Source organism: Biomphalaria glabrata, chromosome 2 (genome assembly GCF_947242115.1).
Source record: "Biomphalaria glabrata chromosome 2, xgBioGlab47.1, whole genome shotgun sequence".
Taxonomy (NCBI): domain Eukaryota; kingdom Metazoa; phylum Mollusca; class Gastropoda; family Planorbidae; genus Biomphalaria; species Biomphalaria glabrata.
The window spans coordinates 33823444-33846312 of NC_074712.1; the positions used below are offsets into that span (position 1 = coordinate 33823444).

The 22869-nt window shown below is 37.1% G+C and overlaps 1 protein-coding gene across 5 annotated transcripts in view; it reads right to left on the reverse strand.

Moving 5' to 3' along the window:
• The window catches only part of LOC106074474 (uncharacterized), a 42297-nt gene extending 27455 nt beyond the window's left edge, over positions 1–14842 (reverse strand). The window contains exons 1-3 of one of the 5 annotated variants that reach the window (XM_056020160.1): positions 13975–14842; positions 1626–1700; positions 641–1054 (exon numbers count right to left, since the gene is read on the reverse strand). In XM_056020160.1, the coding sequence (XP_055876135.1) occupies positions 641–992 (352 nt within the window). In that variant the 5' untranslated portion in view covers positions 993–1054; positions 1626–1700; positions 13975–14842. Of the gene's footprint in view, positions 1–640; positions 1055–1323; positions 1475–1625; positions 1701–13974 lie in introns of those variants that run through there. The other 4 variants (XM_056020161.1, XM_056020162.1, XM_056020159.1 and 1 more) reach the window with 4 other exon arrangements.
• Between the last annotated feature and the right edge of the window lie 8027 nt (positions 14843–22869).

Consider the following 22869-nt stretch of genomic DNA (forward strand, 5'->3'; position numbering starts at 1 on the left):
TGCACTGACCTATCAACATAGCCTGCACTCACTACAGCAAACATATCCACAAAATGCTGTTCATTAGTTTGTTTGACATATTGCTCTGTTTTCATCACTTGTTCCCGTCAAAGACCTGCCGAGAGATTCGCCTGTACAAACAACAGGTAAAATTCCGACCATCTCACCGACCTTTGACTCAAAACATCAAAGTCACAAACTAATGCCAGATGTACTTTGAGGGAGATGTCTATTGACAAGTTTAAAGTATAGGTATAACCATAAAAATAGCTGCAAGCTAGAAATTAGGGAAATAACTCACGTGTTTCTCTGTTATGTTTAAAACAGAGCTTTGGAATCCTGAACCTAATATTAGCCTGTTCATTATCCCGTATGCTCTTGAAATTACGCTTACGTTAGCCAATATAATAAAGAGATTTTAAAGTTTACACTCAGAAAGTGTTTGAGATCAATTATGTAAACTTTGGCTGTATTTTCTTAAGATTTGAAAGAAAGAAATGCTGTTCTGTATGATTTAGTTAGCAATAAACGAATGTGTTTGAGAGTGTCAGAATAAGTAGTATTGCGTCATCAAAAACCGTGTTCAATTTGTTTATTTTAAAAAGCAAACAATTGTTGCTCGAGCTTTATCGATACTTACGTACTATTTCCACTTCCTTTCCAGCCTGGTCTACTTTCTTCTCTAGTTCCACTCTGCAGAGCCGCCACAAGCCCGTGTAGGCTTCCAGTAAAAATTTCCCTGATGAGTTCCTGTAGACGCCCTCACCGTGGACGTTCATGATGAGCCAGCTCTCTGTGGCTATGGCGATCACCTGGAACAAGACACCCAGAAGCGTGACCCCAGTGGTGATCATTAATATCCTGGGTTCCAGCCACGTGGCCGCGCGGGTTTTGTACGAGAGTTTGTGTCTTTGAGGTCTGGCACGGCTTTTCGTGCTCCGCTTTGAGCCACTTTTCTTGGAAGGAGTTCTCTGCTCTTTGGGCTGCTCCATAATTGAGAGTCGGACTGAGGTAGCTTGGAATCAAATCAACAAGCAACCGAGTGGGTAGAGATCTGAAACAAAATGTCCTCCTTTGGTGAATATAGTTGTATGCTGGAAACATGAATACATTTTAGTGTGACCTTACTCAACAGGAACAACTTCACACCATGAGTAACCAAGGGAGGGTCCTCTGACAAAGGGTTGCAAACATTAATTGTAATCTATTTCTGAATAATATTCAATAGTACTACTTAAATACTAGTTACATACTGACTAATGGTAGTTACATACTGACTAATGGTAGTTACATAATGAATGATTACTAGTACTACTAACTTACATAGCAAGAGTGTATATTGTGTACCATTGACACACTGACCATTACTATTTAGAAACGTTGCATGTTTCTCTCTTTTTAAAACCAATATGGACAGCAACAGGCTGGACATTTTAGAGAACATTTCTTCAACAACCTTGTAGATACAAGACTCTTCCATTCTATAGCGATGGTACATGGTTACATGTTGCTATTTATTAGATCATTACATTTACAATCATGAAAGTCTGTTGTAAAGATGGACAAGTAGGTAGGCCTATATACATTTCTTTCTCAAATGCTAAATCAATGTAAATTTGTTTTACCCAGTATTTTTGTGGATGAGGAATTCATTTGGGGCACACCAGCATCTTAAAGTTTGCCGATTTTTTTGTTCTAATCTGCAAATAGATTATTTGATATAAATACTTTTTTCTGCTTCTTAAAGAAGATTACATGCGCAATATATATATTTTTTTCAAATAATCTCACACTGTCATATGACGTAGAGGGTTGGGGTTAGAGGCTAAACTATTTTATACGATAAGATAGTGTCATTAAGTCATCTAGTCGCCTGATTGTACTTCATCGATGCTTATGATGTAGAGCCATGAAGTTAGAGAGTAACTATTTTATGACGTAGAGGAATGTAGAGAGTAAACTTTATGACGTATAGACATGGAGTTAGAGAGTAACTATTTTATGACGTAGTGGTATAGCGTGTAAACCAGTTCTCGTTTGTCTGGTGTGTTAATATTTGGGGAACTCTAACAAATGGAGTCTAAAGCGATGTCTTAGTTCTAGGAGCCACAGTCAGAGAGACGCCATTAAGACAATTCTTTTTTTTTCTTTGTTTAAATATGAAAGAAAAACATTACGTACACATACACACGCACACACACACACAAACGTATGTTGCAGATTTTTTCCCTCTAACTCTTGAAAAAAAAAATCGACTTTCCTTATTCTTTTTTTTAAAAAAAAGGTTCCAGATTTTTGACTGCTTCATTAGACACAAGTTCATTAGACACAGGTGTAGTTCTGTCAATCTGCCAGACAGTAGCAAGGCAAGAAAGCCAAACCAACTACTTCAACCGCTTTATAAACACCAAGCACACGTGGAATCTCCCAGCTACAAGATCTCCCAACCAAAACGTGGTGGAACCACCCAATCAATAATGAGCACAGCAGATTTAGTTTTCATACATGGGAATGGAATTTGTATCGAAATAATCTTGGTTTATAACACTAAATCATTGGAAGGCTTCATTGACTTGAATCATTCTTTGGACTTCTAGTAAAGAATAGGGCCGCCCCAGTAGGCTACTTCACCATCGGACTCCTGTTTTTGGGCGATCAGTTTCATCTTTTGTTTTATCAGTCCATCCTGCCGTCTTGTTGCACTGAACTCCTCCAGGTTTGTTTTTGTCTCAAAGATTTTTTCTTCCCTTGTATGTGCTAGTCCAGAACATGTTTTGCAAGATTTATCTTTTAACAAATGTAACATTTCCATTGAACGAGAAATAAAAGAAAGAAGTTTGTGTTCCAGAAACCAGCCAGATCCCAAACTGTGAAGGAGGTTTAGACGTAGTGCACGTGTTTCCCTCTTTAAGTTCAGCTTTTTTATAGGCAAGTCCTTTGGTGCCATAGTGCATCACGGTGCAAAATACTTTCGTTGAAGCGGGGACTTTAAAAAACAATGATGATAGAGAAAAACTGTGTGTGTGTGTGAAAAAGAAATAGATAGATAGAGAGAGAGAGACAGAGACAGAGAGACAGAGACAGAGAGAGAGAGAGAGAGAACAGCGTCAATGCTGGCCTCCAATATTGTTAATATGATTTTTGATGCTGTGTAAACTAATGACAACTTTAATGACTCTTGTTGACTGATTAGCGTTGGTGCTGTGTAAAAGTAAAATAATGACAACTTTAATGACTCTTGTTGACTGATTAGCGTTGGTGCTGTATAAAATAATGACAACTTTAATGACTCTTGTTGACTGATTAGCGTTGGTGCTTCCGCTCGAATTGGATATAGATCTAGTTAAAAAGTAGAAGGTATACACATAGGCCTATATTTCATTTGATACTTCATATCTACAGAGGAATGTGGACATTTTAAATGCATTTTATTAGCTTTCATGTTAATGAACATAAAGTCAGGTTTTCATTCCATTGTCTATAGTACAGCAATATAGAGTATAGAGTGAAATTTTTATATGACTTATTGAACGTCTAACAATTTATTTTTCTTCAAAGTATTAGTGCCAATATGAGCGTCTCCAAACTACGGTCTCATAGCCTGTTTCATGATGCAGTTGTTCAGCATTGCTTAAACCAATTTAATTTCTTTTTGGGGGAATGGAAAACTGCATAAACAAAACCGAATGTCGTCAATTTCAAAACCTAAAAAAAAAAAAAACAAGACAGGAACAAAGGTTTGTGTTTATGTTGGGTCGTGTGAACTTTATCTAGACTATCGCGCTGTGTACTTGGGATGTAAACAAAGATTAGATGTGCTTGCTAGACATGGTCACAAGGAACAAGCCAACGTAGAGGCGGCTGGAACACGACTGATATAGCCAAGTACTCGAGAACAACTTTCTGGAACACACAGACACACATTTAGGCTCAGGTCCAGTGTTGACTGCACTCAGGAGTCGTCAGAGTTTTGTCGTGTTCTGATGTACCAGTCAGGGTAAAAGTCAGGGAATTTAAGTATGAGAACAAATTGAGTCTTAGAGGTTGAGATAAGGTATAATCTAGATGAGATATGGTATAATTAGATGTTGAGATAAGGTATAATTAGATGTTGAATTAATGTATCATTAGATGTTGAAATAAGGTATAATCTAGGTGTTGATATAAGGTATAATTAGATGTTGAGATAAGGTATAATTAGATGTTGAAATAAGGTATAATCTAGGTGTTGATATAAGGTATAATTAGATGTTGAGATAAGGTATAATCAAGATGTCGAGATAAGGTATAATTTATAGGAATATCTAGATGTTGAGATAAGGTATAATTTATAGGAATATCTAGATGTTGAGATAAGGTATAATTTATAGGAATATCTAGATGTTGAGATAAGGTATAATTTATAGGAATATCTAGATGTTGAGATAAGGTATAATTTATAGGAATATCTAGATGTTGAGATAAGGTATAATCTAGAATCTAGATGTTGAAAAAGGTAAAATGTGTGTCCATTGACTGTATGTTATGCGATCCACTTTGTGTTTACCTAGATTATGTATGTTTTTATCTTGGTGGATAAGTTTGTGTTTGTCGTGTTTGGCTGTCTTCATGTTTATATACAAGTTTTCGTCTTGTTATTCTTATGCCTGTAGTTATTTATTACTCTCTCATTCTGTCAGTTGCGATCCATTTCTTCCTTTTAATCTAATGAGAATAAAAGAAATATTACCGTAAATTCAAAATTCCATTTTAGACCAGGGATTCAAACCCTAGACTGCTATGTTCGGAAGCCCCCCCCCCCCCCCAGTGATAATATTAATGATAATTGTCTACTTTGAATGGTCTATAGACATAGAGACTTAGCTGTAGTTGTGTCTATGTCCTAAGTCTACACATACAAAACTCATGCTTACTCTTCGTAACTCTCTCAGTAACTCCAACACACTCGACCTCACTAAGTACTAGATGATTGAGTGAATACTAACTCCACGTTGAGACCTTTCTCCTTTCCTTGGCAGTGACATCCTTCATTAAGATAGGTGTTCCCCCCCTAAAAATCTCCCTTTCCCCCAACGCGATCTGCCCGAGTCCCCCTTCCCCTCCAGACTAGCTCGGGTATAGAGTAACACTTTGCATTGATTTGTTATTGGACTGATTTCTAGTGCTGAGCCAAGCAGTCGTCGATGAGTCTCGGCGAATGCAATGAGATTAGTGTCCCAGTGGTTCTCACAATGTGCGGCAATTAGAGGGAAATAAAGATCCCCCTTTCAGACCACGCAATCCACGAGTCTGATTATGAAAATGTCATCCGCTTATATAGACGACGGTTACAAGGGTGTCATGTGACCTACACAACGGTTACAAGGGTGTCATTTGGCCTACACAACGGTTACAAGGGTGTCATGTGACCTACACAACGGTTGGCCGCTTTTTCTTTCTCCAACAAAAGTCACAGATACCCATTAGATTTGGGTCGACTCAGGGGCGTCCTTAAAAATCCTAAAACTCAATAAGCTTTTCCCCTCTTTCCCTGAACACTTGTTACACAACTAACATTATTTCACTTCAGTTCCCTGAACACTTGTTACACAACTAACATTATTTCACTTCAGTTCCCTGAACACTTGTTACACAACTAACATTATTTCCCTTCAGTTCCCTGAACACTTGTTACACAACTAAAATCCATCCTCAGTTCCCCCCTCCCGCTTTATCACAACGGAGTAGACAGGTTGAGAAACACTGGCTCGTGTCCGACTTTACCTTCCACCACTTGAGAGCTATTTCACCAGCGTCTTGACTTGATTCTGCTTATCAAGGGGAAAGTTTCGGCTTCTGGCTCGCGGCCTTGCCGGGGATTTCCGATTCTAAGGTATTAAATACAAGCTCTCTCCAGAGTCTGTGCTCGTCGAGGTTCTAAAAAGAAAGATGGCCGTGGAATGGTCTGTAATATGCATAGAATAAGAAGTAGACTTTTTTTTTTGTTGAGCGAATAGTTAAATTACGATGAGGAGCGCACAGTATCAGTGGACAGATTACGGAAGGCAGACTAAAGAAGAGTGGATAAAATATAGGTCCAAATATGAAGGAAACTTGAAAGAGAGAGAGAGGGGGGGGGGAGTGAGTGAGAGGGGAGTGAAAGAGGGAGTGAGAGAGAGGAAGGGAGGGAGCGAGAAAGAGGAGGTAGAAAGAGATAGGGAGAGGAGCAGTAAGAGAGAAGGATAGAAGAGTTAGAATGGTGAGACAGGGAGAGGGAGAGAGAATGGAAAGAAAAAGATGAGAAGGAAGAAAGAGAGGGAGAGAAAGAAAATACAAATAGACTATAAAAAAAAAAGCTACAGAAAGATGTTTATAGACTCAGATATTCAGACAGAGTCAGAACAAAAAATGTTCTCTTCCAAGAGAAACATCAACAACTGTTGTACATCATTGAAATATGAAAAAACAAAATGACACCAGGCTAACTCACTAACTTGATGCCCATTCATACGAGAATACAAAGCGGGAAGTCTAATTTATTCAGAACAATGAAGACAAGAGTCGGACAGCCCTAAACGTCAACAGATCAATAAGAGAAACACTAGAATAGAAAGTCAATATCACGTACAAAGACTGGATCGAAACCAAAAAAAAAAAGATCAATTCACGCGCATCGATAATATGATAAAAAAGCACGCACTATATGGTTTAAAACCCCACACACAAAAACCTGTTGAGTACATCGTTGAGAACAAACAGCCCAATCAATACTCAGCAATGAAATATTAATAAGATCACGTTAGATGGGTCGGTGTTAAACTGTAGTCTAAAGATCGAACAGGAAACCCTAGACTCTAATACAGAAACTAACTCAAGATCGAACAGGAAACCCTAGACTCTAATACAGAAACTAACTCAAGATCGAACAGGAAACCCTAGACTCTAATACAGAAACTAACTCAAGATCGAACAGGAAACCCTAGACTCTAATACAGAAACTAACTCAAGATCGAACAGGAAACCCTAGACTCTAATACAGAAACTAACTCAAGATCGAACAGGAAACCCTAGACTCTAATACAGAAACTAACTCAAGATCGAACAAGAAACCCTAGACTCTAATAAAGAAACTAACTCAAGAGTTAAAAACATTGAAAATTTCTGTTCAGGGGCATTTACCGTTAGCAGCTCTTGAATGTTGAATGCACAAGTTTGACCCTCTTCCTTTGAATATGACCTTTACTTTAGGACAGTTTTACCCAAAACTGTGTTCCGCTAGGCTTGAATAGGTTTCCCACGAACTACTGGAATTAACTAATTTGGTCACCACGTGAATTAATCTCTCAAAAAATAAACAAAGTGTTTCGCTTAATACTCAGAATGTGCGAAGTGTTCCGCTAAATACTCAGAATGTGCGAAGTGTTCCGCTAAATACTCAGAATGTGCGAAGTGTTCCGCTAAATACTCAGAATGTGCGAAGTGTTCCGTTAAGGAAACTGTTTGGGAAGCACTACTTTCGGTCACTGCATTGATAGCTGACCATGAACTGATAACCTTTAGTTCTATTTACTCGTTCCTCAGCTCAGGTCAAGGTCATTAACCTCCCGTGTTCCAAAACTTCACTTTTGGTCTTAAAATGAATTAACTTTAAGCAAACATTTCTCCTTTAAAAAAGCTACTTATTCTTTATTAAGTTAATTTTTCATTATTTATTGCATAGATTTTCTTTTTAGAATGCATACAACATTTTTAGGTTAGGAAGAACCTTATTACAGCGATGATCACTCTTTACTGGATAGAGCTTGTAATTTCAGATACGCTTGTTCACCGAAAATACAGTCTTCCAATAGAACGGCGCATCGGGGGCTTCATCTTCAACTCTGGGCAGAAGTTTTTAGAGTCTTTATATTACCAGGCTGAATATGATTGGTCATCTCTAGAGACTTGGTATTACCAGGCTGAATATGATTGGTCATCACTGGGTTAGAATGTTTCAAGGCAATTAACTCCTCCCCCCTTTCTTTTACCCTAAGATTATTTGATGGAAAAGAACCCATATTTTCATGAACTATTTATTGCATGTTATGGAATGTACGTGCGTGATTCTGGTGTAACCATAAAGGAAAGTAGTGCGGATGTTTTTGGTTGTGTAGGCTGAACATATTCTGATTTATATGGTGTGTGTGTGTGTGTGTTTCTATGGTGATGGTGAGAAGTGGAGGCTATGTACTGTGAATGATGCAAGATAAGCGGCATTGTCGTCATCTGTCTTGGGTAGGCCACAGACGACTCCAGATTACCAGAGTGAAAAGACGTGTTTTTGTAGTGAGTTAGATTTTGTTCAAAATATCATTTTATAGTATTACTAAAGTCGCTACACTTATTTCATCTCAAGTTCATTTTGTCTATAGTGTAATCAAAGTTGTATCTATTGTTCACAAAGAGTTTATTCAAGTCATTTCAAGTTTTATAAGTGAAGTTATAACACGCTTACAACTGTTTTAGTTGCTCTACCAGCAGTACCGTGCACAACACTGATGAAATCACGAGGTGAATACATTCGGACGTGAAAGTTGATAAGGGAAGAGACTAGCAAGAGACGTGAGGCTGAAGAGACACGAAATTATAAGTTGTCTCTTGTTTCAATTGTTTCTACATATGTCTACTTTCAAGTTGAATCTGTGAATGTTTATAAATAAAAGTTTGATTCAGTTTTGTGGTCAAAGAAATCTGTTCAACTTTATTTCATGTTTATTTTTCATTAAGAATTGAATGCGCAAACATAAGTTGGTTGCTAGCTGTTTAGAGCCCCTGATCAATTAATTATGACAATTAGAAACCCCCCCCCCTTTAAAAAAATCCCATTGTTATAAAAGTTAGATTTAGGCAGTGGTAATAAGTGTTGCAAGATGATAATCTTATACATAACAGATCTTGGTATGTGTTACTCGACGTGGCCTTAGTAAAAATCCCCCCTTTTTTTATTCAGTTACAATTGAAATACAATGAAGTATTCTTTATTTCATTCAAATAATCGCATTGATTTTAAACATCTATAGCCCTATCCTATTGAAGCAAGCACTCCACTTATTCGCAAATATTGTTTGCAATCGCTGAGCACATCTTGCAAGGCTGCTATGTTATTAAAAGGGTTTCTCTGTATCCTGAAACATTTCTTCGCTCCCATGCAAGTTCCTCTTTCATGTTGGGGGCAGCACTGAGCAGGAAGTGTGCGCCACGCGTATCAAGTAAAAATCTGCGCAGTGCACTCCGTTGCGGCGTTGACAATGATACATCCTCGCCTTTTCAAAAGTGCACCGAACTCACGTAAGTTTACATAGTATGGCGCCGATCACTGTTTCCTAGACATCACACAGGTAAAGTTCAATACGCTGACACTGAGTAGTGTGCATATGTGCGTAGTGTCAATTTAATAACTCGCCAATGTAGGAACACGAATAAGTAACTTGACCTTGACCTTCTCAGCCCCCCCTCCCCAGAGATTAAAATGCAAAACACTACAATTTCTTCAATGGTTTTACATAGTCCAGTGAGAATTCTTTCACTTGGGACTAACAAATCAAAGGGAGATCGCTCTCGCGTAATTATACATTTTTGATTGCAAAAGTAGGATCACAGAGGGTGCACTTGTGTAGAAGGGTGCCAGTGCGTTGCTTGCTTTGACAGCGTGTTTGTCCTTGACATTAGAAGAAATTATTTTGACGAATAAGTTTGTAAACCAGCGTCTAGCATGTGGTTTCTACGTAGGGATACTTTTTTTTTCTAGTATATCATGCGACAATTTTAGTTTTCTGACAAACATTGCCGAATGCTATATCTATCTTTAGAAGTGATATCAGATCTAAAACAAAATGGCAGAAGTAAGCCAATTTCAGCTGAGAATATATTTGAGACAGGAAAAGAAATTACTTAACTTATTATTTAATTCATTCTGCAGTGAAGACTTTTTTTTTCCTTCTGTCAAATAGACTTATTACTCTCATATAAGGCTTGTCTTCGAGTCCGAAGATTAATGAGGAATACAGTATTTCCCATGGCTGCGCAGCCCCAGCTGTGACATGCATATTTTGCCACATCCAGGGCAAGCATAACCATTGTCCGCAGGTGGTCGATTTAGATTTTCTTTTCGTCGTCTGCGTTTGTCCTCAGCAGCAGATTTTGTTTTTAATCTCAAATGTGTATCCCGTTGCCTTCGTGAGTGAATACTCTCCTAGCAAACCCTAATTGTACTGTACTAACACCCTATTTGTACTGTACTAACACCCTAATTGTACTGTACTAACACCCTAATTGTACTGTACTAACACCCTAATTGTACTGTACTAACACCCTAATTGTACTGTACTAACACCCTAATTGTACTGTACTAACACCCTAATTGTACTGTACTAACACCCTAATTGTACTGTACTAACACCCTAATTGTACTGTACTAACACCCTAATTGTACTGTACTAACACCCTATTTGTACTGTACTAACACCCTAATTGTACTGTACTAACACCCTAATTGTACTGTACTAACACCCTAATTGTACTGTACTAACACCCTAATTGTACTGTACTAACACCCTAATTGTACTGTACTAACACCCTAATTGTACTGTACTAACACCCTAATTGTACTGTACTAACACCATAATGAGGTTTGAATAACTTTGATTTGTTTTCTCTTACGTGCTACTGGACATGCCCCCCCCCCTTTGTCCACGCCTCTGTTCGAGACCAAGCGTTATAGAAAACCTCAAAACTGACCTGCTGCAACCTGTGGCTAGTTTAGACCTAGAGCTCCTTGCCTCGTTGCATGGCAGACACAAAAGTTTGGGGTTAAAAGAAGGGACATTGAAAACAAAGATCCACGCGATGAAACTCAAAAATCTAAAAGTTATGTATGTGTGACATCTTATCTTATCTTATCTCCGCTTATCTACTTCTCGAGGTGACTCGAGCTGGAAACTCGAGTGGAGTTGTGTTTATTAATTCTGTTTCATTATTATAGGCCTACGTGTTTGGTAATTCTGTTTCATGAGTTTATTTTATATTTGTATGAGTTAATTGTATATTTGTATGAGTTTATTTTATATTTGTATGAGTTTATTTTATATTTGTATGAGTTTATATTATACTTGTATGAGTTTACTGTATATTTGTATGAGTTTATTTTATATTTGTATGAGTTTATTTTATACTTGTATGAGTTTATTGTATATTTGTACGAGTTTATTTTATACTTCTTGAGTTTATTTTATATTTGTATGAGTTTATTTTATATCTGTATGAGTTTATTTTATATTTGTATGAGTTTATTTTATACTTGTATGAGTTTATTTTATATTTGTATGAGTTTATTGTATACGTGTATGAGTTTATTTTGAAAACACACGTGCACTTATAATGACGTATTAACAATGACAGAATTAAGAATGCCTTTTTGACATCAAACTTTGAGGTTAAAGGTTGATGCCGCCTGCCACTAAGTAGATCTTCCTGAACCTAGCTCTCAATAAGTCGGGTGATGCACCAAAGCAGTGTACTTGTATTGTCCTGCAGGACATTGGTCTTCGCAAGTGGCGTGGAACTTGTATTGTCCTACAGGACATTGGTCTTCACAAGTGGCGTGGAACTTGTATTGTCCTACAGGACATTGGTCTTCACAAGTGGCGTGGTACTTGTATTGTCCTGCAGGACATTGGTCTTCACAAGTGGCGTGGAACTTGTATTGTCCTACAGGACATGGGTCTTCACAAGTGGCGTGGTACTTGTATTGTCCTGCAGGACATTGGTCTTCACAAGTGGCGTGGTACTTGTATTGTCCTGCAGGACATTGGTCTTCACAAGTGGCGTGGAACTTGTATTGTCCTACAGGACATGGGTCTTTACAAGTGGCGTGGTACTTGTATTGTCCTGCAGGACATTGGTCTTCACAAGTGGCGTGGTACTTGTATTGTCCTGCAGGACATTGGTCTTCACAAGTGGCGTGGTACTTGTATTGTCCTACAGGACATGGGTCTTCACAAGTGGCGTGGTACTTGTATTGTCCTACAGGACATGGGTCTTCACAAGTGGCGTGGTACTTGTATTGTCCTACAGGACATTGGTCTTCACAAGTGGCGTGGTACTTGTATTGTCCTACAGGACATTGGTCTTCACAAGTGACGTGGTACTTGTATTGTCCTACAGGACATTGGTCTTCACAAGTGGCGTGGTACTTGTATTGTCCTACAGGACATTGGTCTTCACAAGTGGCGTGGTACTTGTATTGTCCTGCAGGACATTGGTCTTCACAAGTGGCGTGGTACTTGTATTGTCCTGCAGAACATTGGTCTTCACAAGTGGCGTGGTATAAGATTACTTTATTTTGATTCCTAAACTACCAAGTTTGAAATCTGTAGGAATGCAGTCTAAAAAAAATGACCACCTTTTGATCAACCCTTCCCATCAACCTATTAGTTACTAATACGGAAATGTCTCTCCAACTTTCTAGTTTCGCTATTTCTCTCGTGAAATCTAATTCGAACTTAACAGAGACACCGGTCGGCTCACTAAGTCTACCACTTCACGCGCTCACATTCTTGCGCGGTAAATCACCTTAGTGACCTATTTATGAGTAGCTTCACCTTTGTAAGTCTACTTTTTCTCAGTCAATGGTAAAAAGGTAGGGCACAGCCATTGGGTTAAACTAGGCACCCCACACAACGTGACACAAGGCGTTACCCTGGAAAAAGGTAGGGCGCAGCCATTGGGTTAAACTAGGCACCCCACACAACGTGACACAAGGCGTTACCCTGGAAAAAGGTAGGGCGCAGCCATTGGGTTAAACTAGGCACCCCACACAACGTGACACAAGGCGTTACCCTGGAAAAAGGTAGGGCGCAGCCATTGGGTTAAACTAGGCACCCCACACAACGTGACACAAGGCGTTACCCTGGAAAAAGGTAGGGCGCAGCCATTGGGTTAAACTAGGCACCCCACACAACGTGACACAAGGCGTTACCCTGGAAAATGGTAGGGCGCAGCCATTGGGTTAAACTAGGCACCCCACACAACGTGACACAAGGCGTTACCCTGGAAAAAGGTAGGGCGCAGCCATTGGGTTAAACTAGGCACCCCACACAACGTGACACAAGGCGTTACCCTGGAAAAAGGTAGGGCGCAGCCATTGGGTTAAACTAGGCTCTCCACACAAAGCGTTACCCTGGATAAAGGGCGCAGCCATTTGGTTAAACTAGGCTCTCCACACAAAGCGTTACCCTGGAGAAAGGGCGCAGCCACTGGGTTAAAAGTAGGCACCCCACACAGGGCGTTACCTGTTAGAAGTTGTCTCCAAGGCCAGAAATAAGATACGGCTCTGCATAAATCCCTTTTTAAAGGCAGCCCTCTCCCCCAAATATCTTATAATGGCAGTAATATATAACCATTTCAAATTCTATTAAATAAGACAAAAAGTTCTAGAACTAAGTAAATTGTCTCAGCAAGAAGTGAACACATAACATAAAGAACTCAACATTTAGATGACATCAAATAACAACATAACAAGAAGAAATCAATATAACATTAATATGACATAAAAACAAAAGGACTTCAACATAGCATAAAGAAATCAATATAACATTTATGTAACAACAACAAAAAAACAACAACACATAAATTCAACATAACATAAATAAAAAGACAGAACATTTCAAGAACATAAACTAACAATACAACATAAGCACAACGTACAATAACAAGATAAAATTAATATATCTAAATAGCATAACATTCACATAACAACACAACATTAATATAACAACTAATATAACATAACAAAATATAAACAGAGCAAAACATAACATCAATTGAACACAAAAATAAACTTAACATATTACAACCTAAAGACTTAAAACATATTGATTATGCTGTTGTGGAGACCTCCATGTGCAGCGAGCGTGCATTCAACAAGCAATCAGAGCGATGAGAAGAGAACAGACTTACCAGATTTTTACGAAGCTGTAGGCCTATGGAAATAAATATATTTATTTCTTGCCTCGTCGCGCATCACTCAACACCGGATCTATTTTGACAGTTTTATTCACATCACAATTCCTTCATCTCTCTGGCACGACACTCGAAACAGTCCATTAGAATCGCTTGAGCAGGCCAGGGAGGCGCAGGCAGGCCCTTATTTAAATCATCAAAAAGAAACCAAGAGATGTAAACAAAACCGTGAACGCTCCCATCCCTCCTAGCACATCCATCAAACCTTAGAGCGCTCTGCTAGCACGCTGTCGACAGCTACTGCCTGGGACTGCCCAAGGTCATGCTCCTAATCCATTTTTTTTATGACGTTTTCATGTATGTGTGTAACTCACTCTACGTCTGCTAGGAAACAGAGACATGGATCAGGTGTGAATGGGGTAGACATAAAACTATCATTAACAATAGACTCAAACGCTCAGGTGATACGAACACTTAAACTATTCACATCAAAGCAAGAAACAAAGATTATAATTGTGTCTCCATGAATATCAATACTTGTAAAAAATAACGATTATATTTAAAAGTTATTTACTAAATAGTAATACAATCTGAAGGTTGTTTTGTTTTTGTATTGTATGTAAAACAGTGCCTCTTTAAAAGAATTAAAAGTTACACGAAATAGAAACACTAAGTTTTCCTGCGCACATTTCTAGCGAATGATCACTGACGTGTTAAACACTCGTATTTTAAACTGGAGAACTAATACTGTCCACACGATGATATTAAGTGTAGATAAATTATGTAAAACTAGCAGCGAAGACTGGCAGATGTAGTCTCCTGAACACATACCGTACTCAATGTGACCTGAACACGCGATCTGTGTCAGCAGGCAGGGTGAGTAGAGTGTTCAGTGCACGTGCGCGCGTGCGTTTGTGTGTCATAGTTGACGTGCATGCTGCTACCAACCTGGGGGTAAATGAAGCGGGTGGGGGTGGTGGGTGGGGGTAATCAGTTAAACTGCATTCATCCGGTGGACTTTAGCTGACAAGTTTACTCCTACAGGCAAATGAGTGTGCGCGCGTGTGTGGTGTTTAATTATTTGTATGTATAGGTTTGTGTCTGAGAAAGACAAAGACGCTGTGTATAAAGGGAAATGATTTTCCAAGGGGGCGACTCATTGAGAGAACGTCGGTTGTGATAGAACTGTCTGAATGCACCGTTGTACCATCATTAGTTGAGACTGTGTGAGTGTACCGTGTCTGAGACATGAGTGTGAAAAAGAGTACAGAGAGACAGAGAGAGAGAGAGAGAGACAGAGAGAGAGAGAGAGAGACAGAGAGAGAGAGAGAGAGAGACAGAGAGAGAGAGAGAGAGACAGAGAGAGAGAGAGAGACTGAGAGAGAGAGAGACAGAGAGAGAGAGAGAGACTGAGAGACAGAGAGAGAGACTGAGAGAGAGAGCGCAATGAGAAAGAAAGACAGAGAAGGAAGTGAATGGCTGATAATGTACAATCTAACCCACACAATGCTAATCAGCCATCTAATGGATGAATGTAGAGCTAGCTGATACAGAAAGGGAGACAAAACACTGCGATGTACCTTGAAAGATTTTTGTTTGATCAGAAATCTGGTGACTAGTTTTTGTAAGCTACCTGGACATCCGTCGTCTTATTGGATGTGACCTCTCGACCTTTGACTCTCACAAACGTTTCAATTAATCTAAACTCTAGCACAGCGGTTCTCAACCTTTTAAGCTCGGCCACTCTGCCACGACCCCCTCCCCCCGACACACACATAGAGCAATAGAAGAGTAGGCAATAACAATCTATAGTTTCGATGGTCTTAAGCGACCCCTGGCAAATGGTCAATCGACCCCCAAGGGGGTCGCGATCCACAGGTTGAGAACCCCTGCTCTAGCACGTAGATTAAAAGTGTATATCTTGTGTTTAATTCATAGGACATAGTTATAACTTTTAATTCAACATATAAATACCACAAAGAAGCATTCTTTTCCAGTACGGATGTGATAATAAAACAAGGTTACAAAGACAGTATGTGTGGAGACACAAACTCAAAATAGGCCCCCGAAGTGGTCCACCCAGGCAGGTAAAAAGGCAGGTTTCAATATTTTCAGAATGAAATGCTATCAAAGACAAATGACAGAAAATAATGGAAAAAAAAAAACTTAACAGATCTTGTGTGGTGCCCCTGCGGTCCAGCAGACCAAAGGATAGGTGAAAGCGAATGTAAAGTTAGATGTGAACCTGGCCTAACTGATGTCTTATAATGATTATCTATTGATCTAATTGTTTTGTAAAGGGACAATCTCTTATTCCTCAAGAATAAAACATTCCGTAAAAAAAAAAATTTCTTTGGTTAGGTGTCTTGCGTGGTGTGTAGAGCTCTGCAGTTCACGCGATAATATGAAAAACTACTTATTAATTGTTTTAAATTATGTCTGACTTATATGCATACTAAATAGATTTTTTCTCTTTAAAAAATAGTAAACATTTTTTTTGTAAATATAGAAATTAGTATAACAGAACTTGCATAACTTAACAATACAAATATAAAAAAAATATTTTTACAAAAAAATCTACAACCGTTTGCATAAATGTTGTTTTTTTTTTTGTTAGCGTAAATGTGTTTGAATATATATACTCCGCCTCCAAATAAAGAGCCTCAATTGTCTGTTACTATTAATAGTGAATGGTTGTAAAAGTGGTGTATTTTTATGAAAAACTGCTTGCATAAAGGATTTGAAAACCCTAATTTTTTGCTTTTAGAAAAGAAAAAAAGTAGCAGTTGCATCAGAACTTTTATTGGTCTAAAATATTGTGATTTCGGATTTTCACTATCTTTTCTATTTTACTAGATCTAAACGGGACGACAGACATTCCACACAAAACTAATAGCGTCTTTTTCCCTTTCGGGACCGCTAAAAATAATATAAAATGCTTATATAAGGGGAAAAAACGAACAATTACTGCCATTTCTCTCATTACTAAAAGATATATCCCCCTTTTCTATTTCATGTAGGTAAATAAAACTACTGATGTAGGTCAGTGAGATTGGACTAATGTAACGCCATGTCTTTTTGTACACAATTTAAAATATTTGAGTTTTTAGTGGCACCCTTGTGTGGCCTGTCTGTTCGTCCGTCCGTCCTGTTTAGATCTCAGAAACTAGAAGAGAAAAGGAAAATAGGACATCATGATATTTTAGATCATTCAAAGTTCTTAGGCAACGGCTACTTTTTTCTATCTAATTTTTCAAATCCTATATATTCAAGCTTATTTTTCAAAAAATCACACCACTTTTCAATGAAAAACGTCAGTAGAGGTAACTGTTTTTAAAAGGTCATGGACTTCTTCAGTAATAACTCAAACTTCATTCATAGATTCGCGCATTGGTACAACAAATTTGCATCTAAGGTCACAATGATAAAAGTGTCAATGGATCAAAGTAAAATATATTTTCCATTTATTAACTAACTCATTGAATAGAATACTGATTCAAATGTTGTTTTTAAAAAGAAATTTGGTACGAACTTCGTTTTATAAGTTTAAAAAATAACGAACTACTTTTATAGCGCGCAGTTTTGACATATTCTCATTATAGGGCGGCCTAAATAAGACTAAATAGAGCCCAGATCTAGATATATTTATAATATGTAGGCCTATATTGAAAATGTATTGATAATTTGAACAAAATTTTAGTTATTAAGGCAATAACTTCTCTTCTGACAGCTTAGGGGTGCAGATTTATTTACATGCATTATGTAAACAATAGTATCACATTAAGAAATAAATCTGATACAAACAGCATAGTACACCAGTACCCGGTAACAAAAAACCTACTATTCATGATCATAACATTGGCCTAGGGCCTAGGTCTAATAATTAGAAGATTAAAAGTGTAAATTCATACGAGTTATAGTCTAGATATAGTAGATTCTATATCAAGATTCTATATCTAGTTCTAGATCTAGATTTAGATCTACAATTATATCTAGATATAGACTTAGATCTAATTCTAGATCTAGACTTAGATAATCTGTTATTCTATTTCTAGATCTAGACTTAGATCTAGCTCTAGACCTAGACTTAGATCTTGAATCTAGATTTAGATCTAAAACTAGGTCTAGATCTAGCTAGATCTATGTCTAGTTTGTATGACAAATGACAATGGAAATAATTTTTATTTGCGAGGGGAAAGTCTTGTAGTCATGTGTACATAATTGTAGCTTAATGTAGGTCAACAATTATTTTTTTCGTGTTGCCAATTTATCTAATTTTGTTAGAAGACTAAATCTTTTTTAGTTTCTCTTTATGACATGTAGCATGTTATTAATTTTGAATGTATTTATAAGGTTAATATTTAAGTCATGGGTTAATATGCATGATTAAATGCATGACGCGTAGGACGTAATCATCTTCTTTTTTTGAATTAACGTTTGTATTATATAAGATAAGATAATAATTATTATTTTTTAAAATATAAATGTACGCTAAATGAATATATGGAGATGCTGTGGCTGAGGGGTAAAGTACTTGGAACCGGAAGTCCCGTGTTCGAATCCTGGTGAACACTCTAGGTGGCCCACTTTTGAGTTTGTGTTTCCACAACTGTCTGTGTAACCTTGTTTTAAAATGCTTTTCAAATCGAGATCGTAATTTTAGGTACATCTGTAAATTATCACTAAAACCACAGTCTGACAGACAATCAAACCTAGTGGCATGTTTAGTCCACTATATAAAAAGAAAACAAGACTTACAAAAAAAAAAGTTTTTATAGAAATTCAATGAAGCTGATAGTGTATTTAAATTCATCATTCGATTTTTTTATGAACAATCCCGCGAATGATATCTACACAAAACGGTGAACAAATGGTTCATGCACGTATATTTATTTGTTCAGCTCTTTACTGAATACAAGGGAGTGATTCGAGTCGAATGCGGGAATTCCCGCTGAAGCCATGCTCACAATTTAAAAAAAGGAAGCAAGATTGACTTTTAAAATGAATCAATTTAAAAACAATCCTAACGTTTCAATCAGAGTGTTCACAGTGTGGCCAAGTAGGTAGTACACAGAATAGAGCACAGTTCTAGGGAAATCGTTTCAGCCGTTTTCGAAAATACCCGTCCAGTGTCCATTCCCCTTTTTGAACCCCTGAAAAGTTAGCAGGCTAATTGGAAGTATTGTAAAAATAACTAAAGATAATTGATTGGTTATCAATGATCCAATCAGTAAACAGCAGTACCATCTTTAAAAATGTGTCAAGTCTGTTATTGTGAAATAATTGAGTTTACTGTCAGAGATTGCAGCCACTCCTACAGAGTAGTCATTCTTTTCATTTGTTTTGGATTTGAAACGGCTACAAAGCAAGAGCAGACAATTCTACAGTCCTGTCTTACATAATTCTCACCAGTGCAGAACTTTGTTTTCAAAAGAAAAACCCAAAATGAATATTTAGAGCCAAAATGAATATTTAGAGCCAAAATGAATATTTAGAGCCAAAATGAATATTTAGAACAAAATGAATGTTTAGAGCCAAAATGAATATTTAGAGCCAAAATGAATATTTAGAACAAAATGAATATTTAGAGCCAAAATGAATATTTAGAGCCAAAATGAATATTTAGAACAAAATGAATGTTTAGAACAAAATTAATATTTAGAGCCAAAATGAATATTTAAAACAAAATGAATATTTGGAGCCAAAATGAATATTTAGAACAAAATGAATATTTAGAGCCAAAAAGAATATTTAGAGCCAAAATGAATATTTAGAACAAAATGAATGTTTAGAACAAAATTAATATTTAGAGCCAAAATGAATATTTAGAACTAAATTAATATTTAGAGCCAAAATGAATATTTAGAGCCAAAATGAATATTTAGAACAAAATGAATATTTAGAGCCAAAATGAATATTTAGAACAAAATGAATATTTGGAGCCAAAATGAATATTTAGAACAAAATGAATATTTAGAACAAAATGAATATTTAGATCCAAAATGAATATTTAGATCCAAAATGAATATTTAGAACAAAATGAATATTTAGAACAAAATGAATATTTAGAACAAAATGAATATTTAGAGCCAAAATGAATATTTAGATCCAAAATGAATATTTAGAACAAAATGAATATTTAGAACAAAATGAATATTTAGAACAAAATGAATATTTAGAGCCAAAATGAATATTTAGAACAAAATGAATATTTAGAACAAAATGAATATTTAAAGCCAAAATGAATATTTAGAGCCAAAATGAATATTTAGAGCCAAAATTTGGAAAAAGATGTAGGAGTTACAAACGAAGCATGTAAAAAAAACAATGAATCCTTCAACCCAAAGCCTCAAGTGGCTAGTTAGGGTCTAAGTGATTATTCGAATTCTTAAGTTAAAATAAACTGATGTGAGCACTTAAGAAGATTTCAGTAAATATGAAAGATTCAGTAAATCATTCACATCTGATCACATACTTAGCAAGATAAGTCTTCATTAATCTTAATCATTAACCTAATCTCATCCACTCTTAGTGCTGTATTACTGATACAGCTCTCAGAAGTACCTTGATACTTTGATAGAGGGCATTCAAAAAGAAAACAAACAAATTGGAAACAGAGACTAACGTATTCGTAAGTCTATTTGGGGACCTACACTATAATTAACTCTTAAGGCCCAACGCTTTAAAGGCTTTTTCTTTTCTTGCTTTTGATTTATTTATGTATTTTTAGGCTCTGTGGGATTATAGCTCCATGTTAAGTGCTTAGCACCGCCATTCTGCAAGAGCCCAACCCCAGTGCTCCTGTTTACATCCCATTCAGCTTTCTGCATCCATTTTTGTTTTAGTATACCTGTTTTGTGAGGCAAGCAAGAGGCTGGTTTGTGAGGCAAGCAAGAGGCTGGTTTGTGAGGCAAGCAAGAGGCTGGTTTGTGAGGCAAGCAGGAGGCTGGTTTGTGAGGGGGCTGTTGGAAAGGGGGAGGGAAGGAACCTTTTTACTGACATCTAAATGTCATAAGTCATATATTGGCCTGAATGCATCTTTCAAACAATTCTTCTTTTATTTCTTTTGTTATGGCGCTTGTGTGAGAGGGGGGGGGTGATGAGCGCTGTAAGAGGCTTGCTGTCACGCCATGGAATCAATGACCGCTGGATCACGATTCAATGGGCGAGAATTTAATTCCTTTTCGAACAATGTAATCTGCGACCGTGAAGAGTTCTCTCCCCTCTCCTGAATGGCATCATTCAGTTTGACGAGACTTCCGGAGATTGTTCTTGTTGTTGTTAGTGCTGCTATTAGAAGAAGAGTTTGAAGAGTTGTGTGCATGTGTATGGTGTGTGTGTGTGTGTTTGTGCAGGGAGGAGGGGAACTACGGGTCATTTGTTTCTGTGGCTACCGAAGGTGGCGGGGGCGGGCAACAATTTGGTAGAGAAATCACACAATTTGTATTCGAATTCTTTACTTATGTTAATAATATTTATTAAGTATTTAACCATTTTTTATATTACATCGCTCCCCCCCCCCTTTTTCTAATATGTTGGGTTGGGAGGAGGGGGGCGGAATTTATTTTTTTACAGTATTTATAGTTTGTTAACTGAGTTAGTTACATATCTATATGATATACGCTGGTTATTGATATTTTAACAAATCCATATACTATGTCGCACCACTTCTGATAATATGGCCTATCTAATGGGGTTGTGTGTGTGTGGGGGGGGGCGATTGCATCTATATATATAAACCTTGTTCTTTCCTTGTTCTGTAAAGCACGTCGCTATAAAAAAAAAACTATTACCGGTAACTATTTAGCAGATTGTCTCTTGGGGAAAAAAATTCTTACGCTAGATTTGTTACCATGACACAACTAAAACCAAGATTTGTTAGTTACTCTGACACAACTAAAACCAAGATTTGTTAGTTACTCTGACACAACTAAAACCAAGATTTGTTAGTTACTCTGACACAACTAAAACCAAGATTTGTTAGTTACTCTGACACAACTAAAACCAAGATTTGTTAGTTACTCTGACACAACTAAAACCAAGATTTGTTAGTTACTCTGACACAACTAAAACCAAGATTTGTTAGTTACTCTGACACAACTAAAACCAAGATTTGTTACTCTGACACAACTAAAACCAAGATTTGTTAGTTACTCTGACACAACTAAAACCAAGATTTGTTACTCTGACACAACTAAAACCAAGATTTGTTACTCTGACACAACTAAAACCAAGATTTGCTAGTTACTCTGACACAACTAAAACCAAGATTTGCTAGTTACTCTGAGACAACTAAAACCAAGATTTGTTACTCTGACACAACTAAAACCAAGATTTGTTACTCTGACACAACTAAAACCAAGATTTGTTACTCTGACACAACTAAAACCAAGATTTGTTACTCTGACACAACTAAAACCAAGATTTGCTAGTTACTCTGACACAACTAAAACCAAGATTTGTTACTCTGACACAACTAAAACCAAGATTTGTTACTCTGACACAACTAAAACCAAGATTTGTTACTCTGACACAACTAAAACCAAGATTTGTTACTCTGACACAACTAAAACAAGGATTTGTTACTCTGACACAACTAAAACCAAGATTTGTTACTCTGACACAACTAAAACCAAGATTTATTACTCTGACACAACTAAAACCAAGATTTGTTACTCTGACACAACTAAAACCAAGATTTGTTACTCTGACACAACTAAAACCAAGATTTGTTACTCTGACACAACTAAAACCAAGATTTGCTAGTTACTCTGACACAACTAAAACCAAGATTTGCTAGTTACTCTGACACAACTAAAACCAAGATTTGTTACTCTGACACAACTAAAACCAAGATTTGCTAGTTACTCTGACACAACTAAAACCAAGATT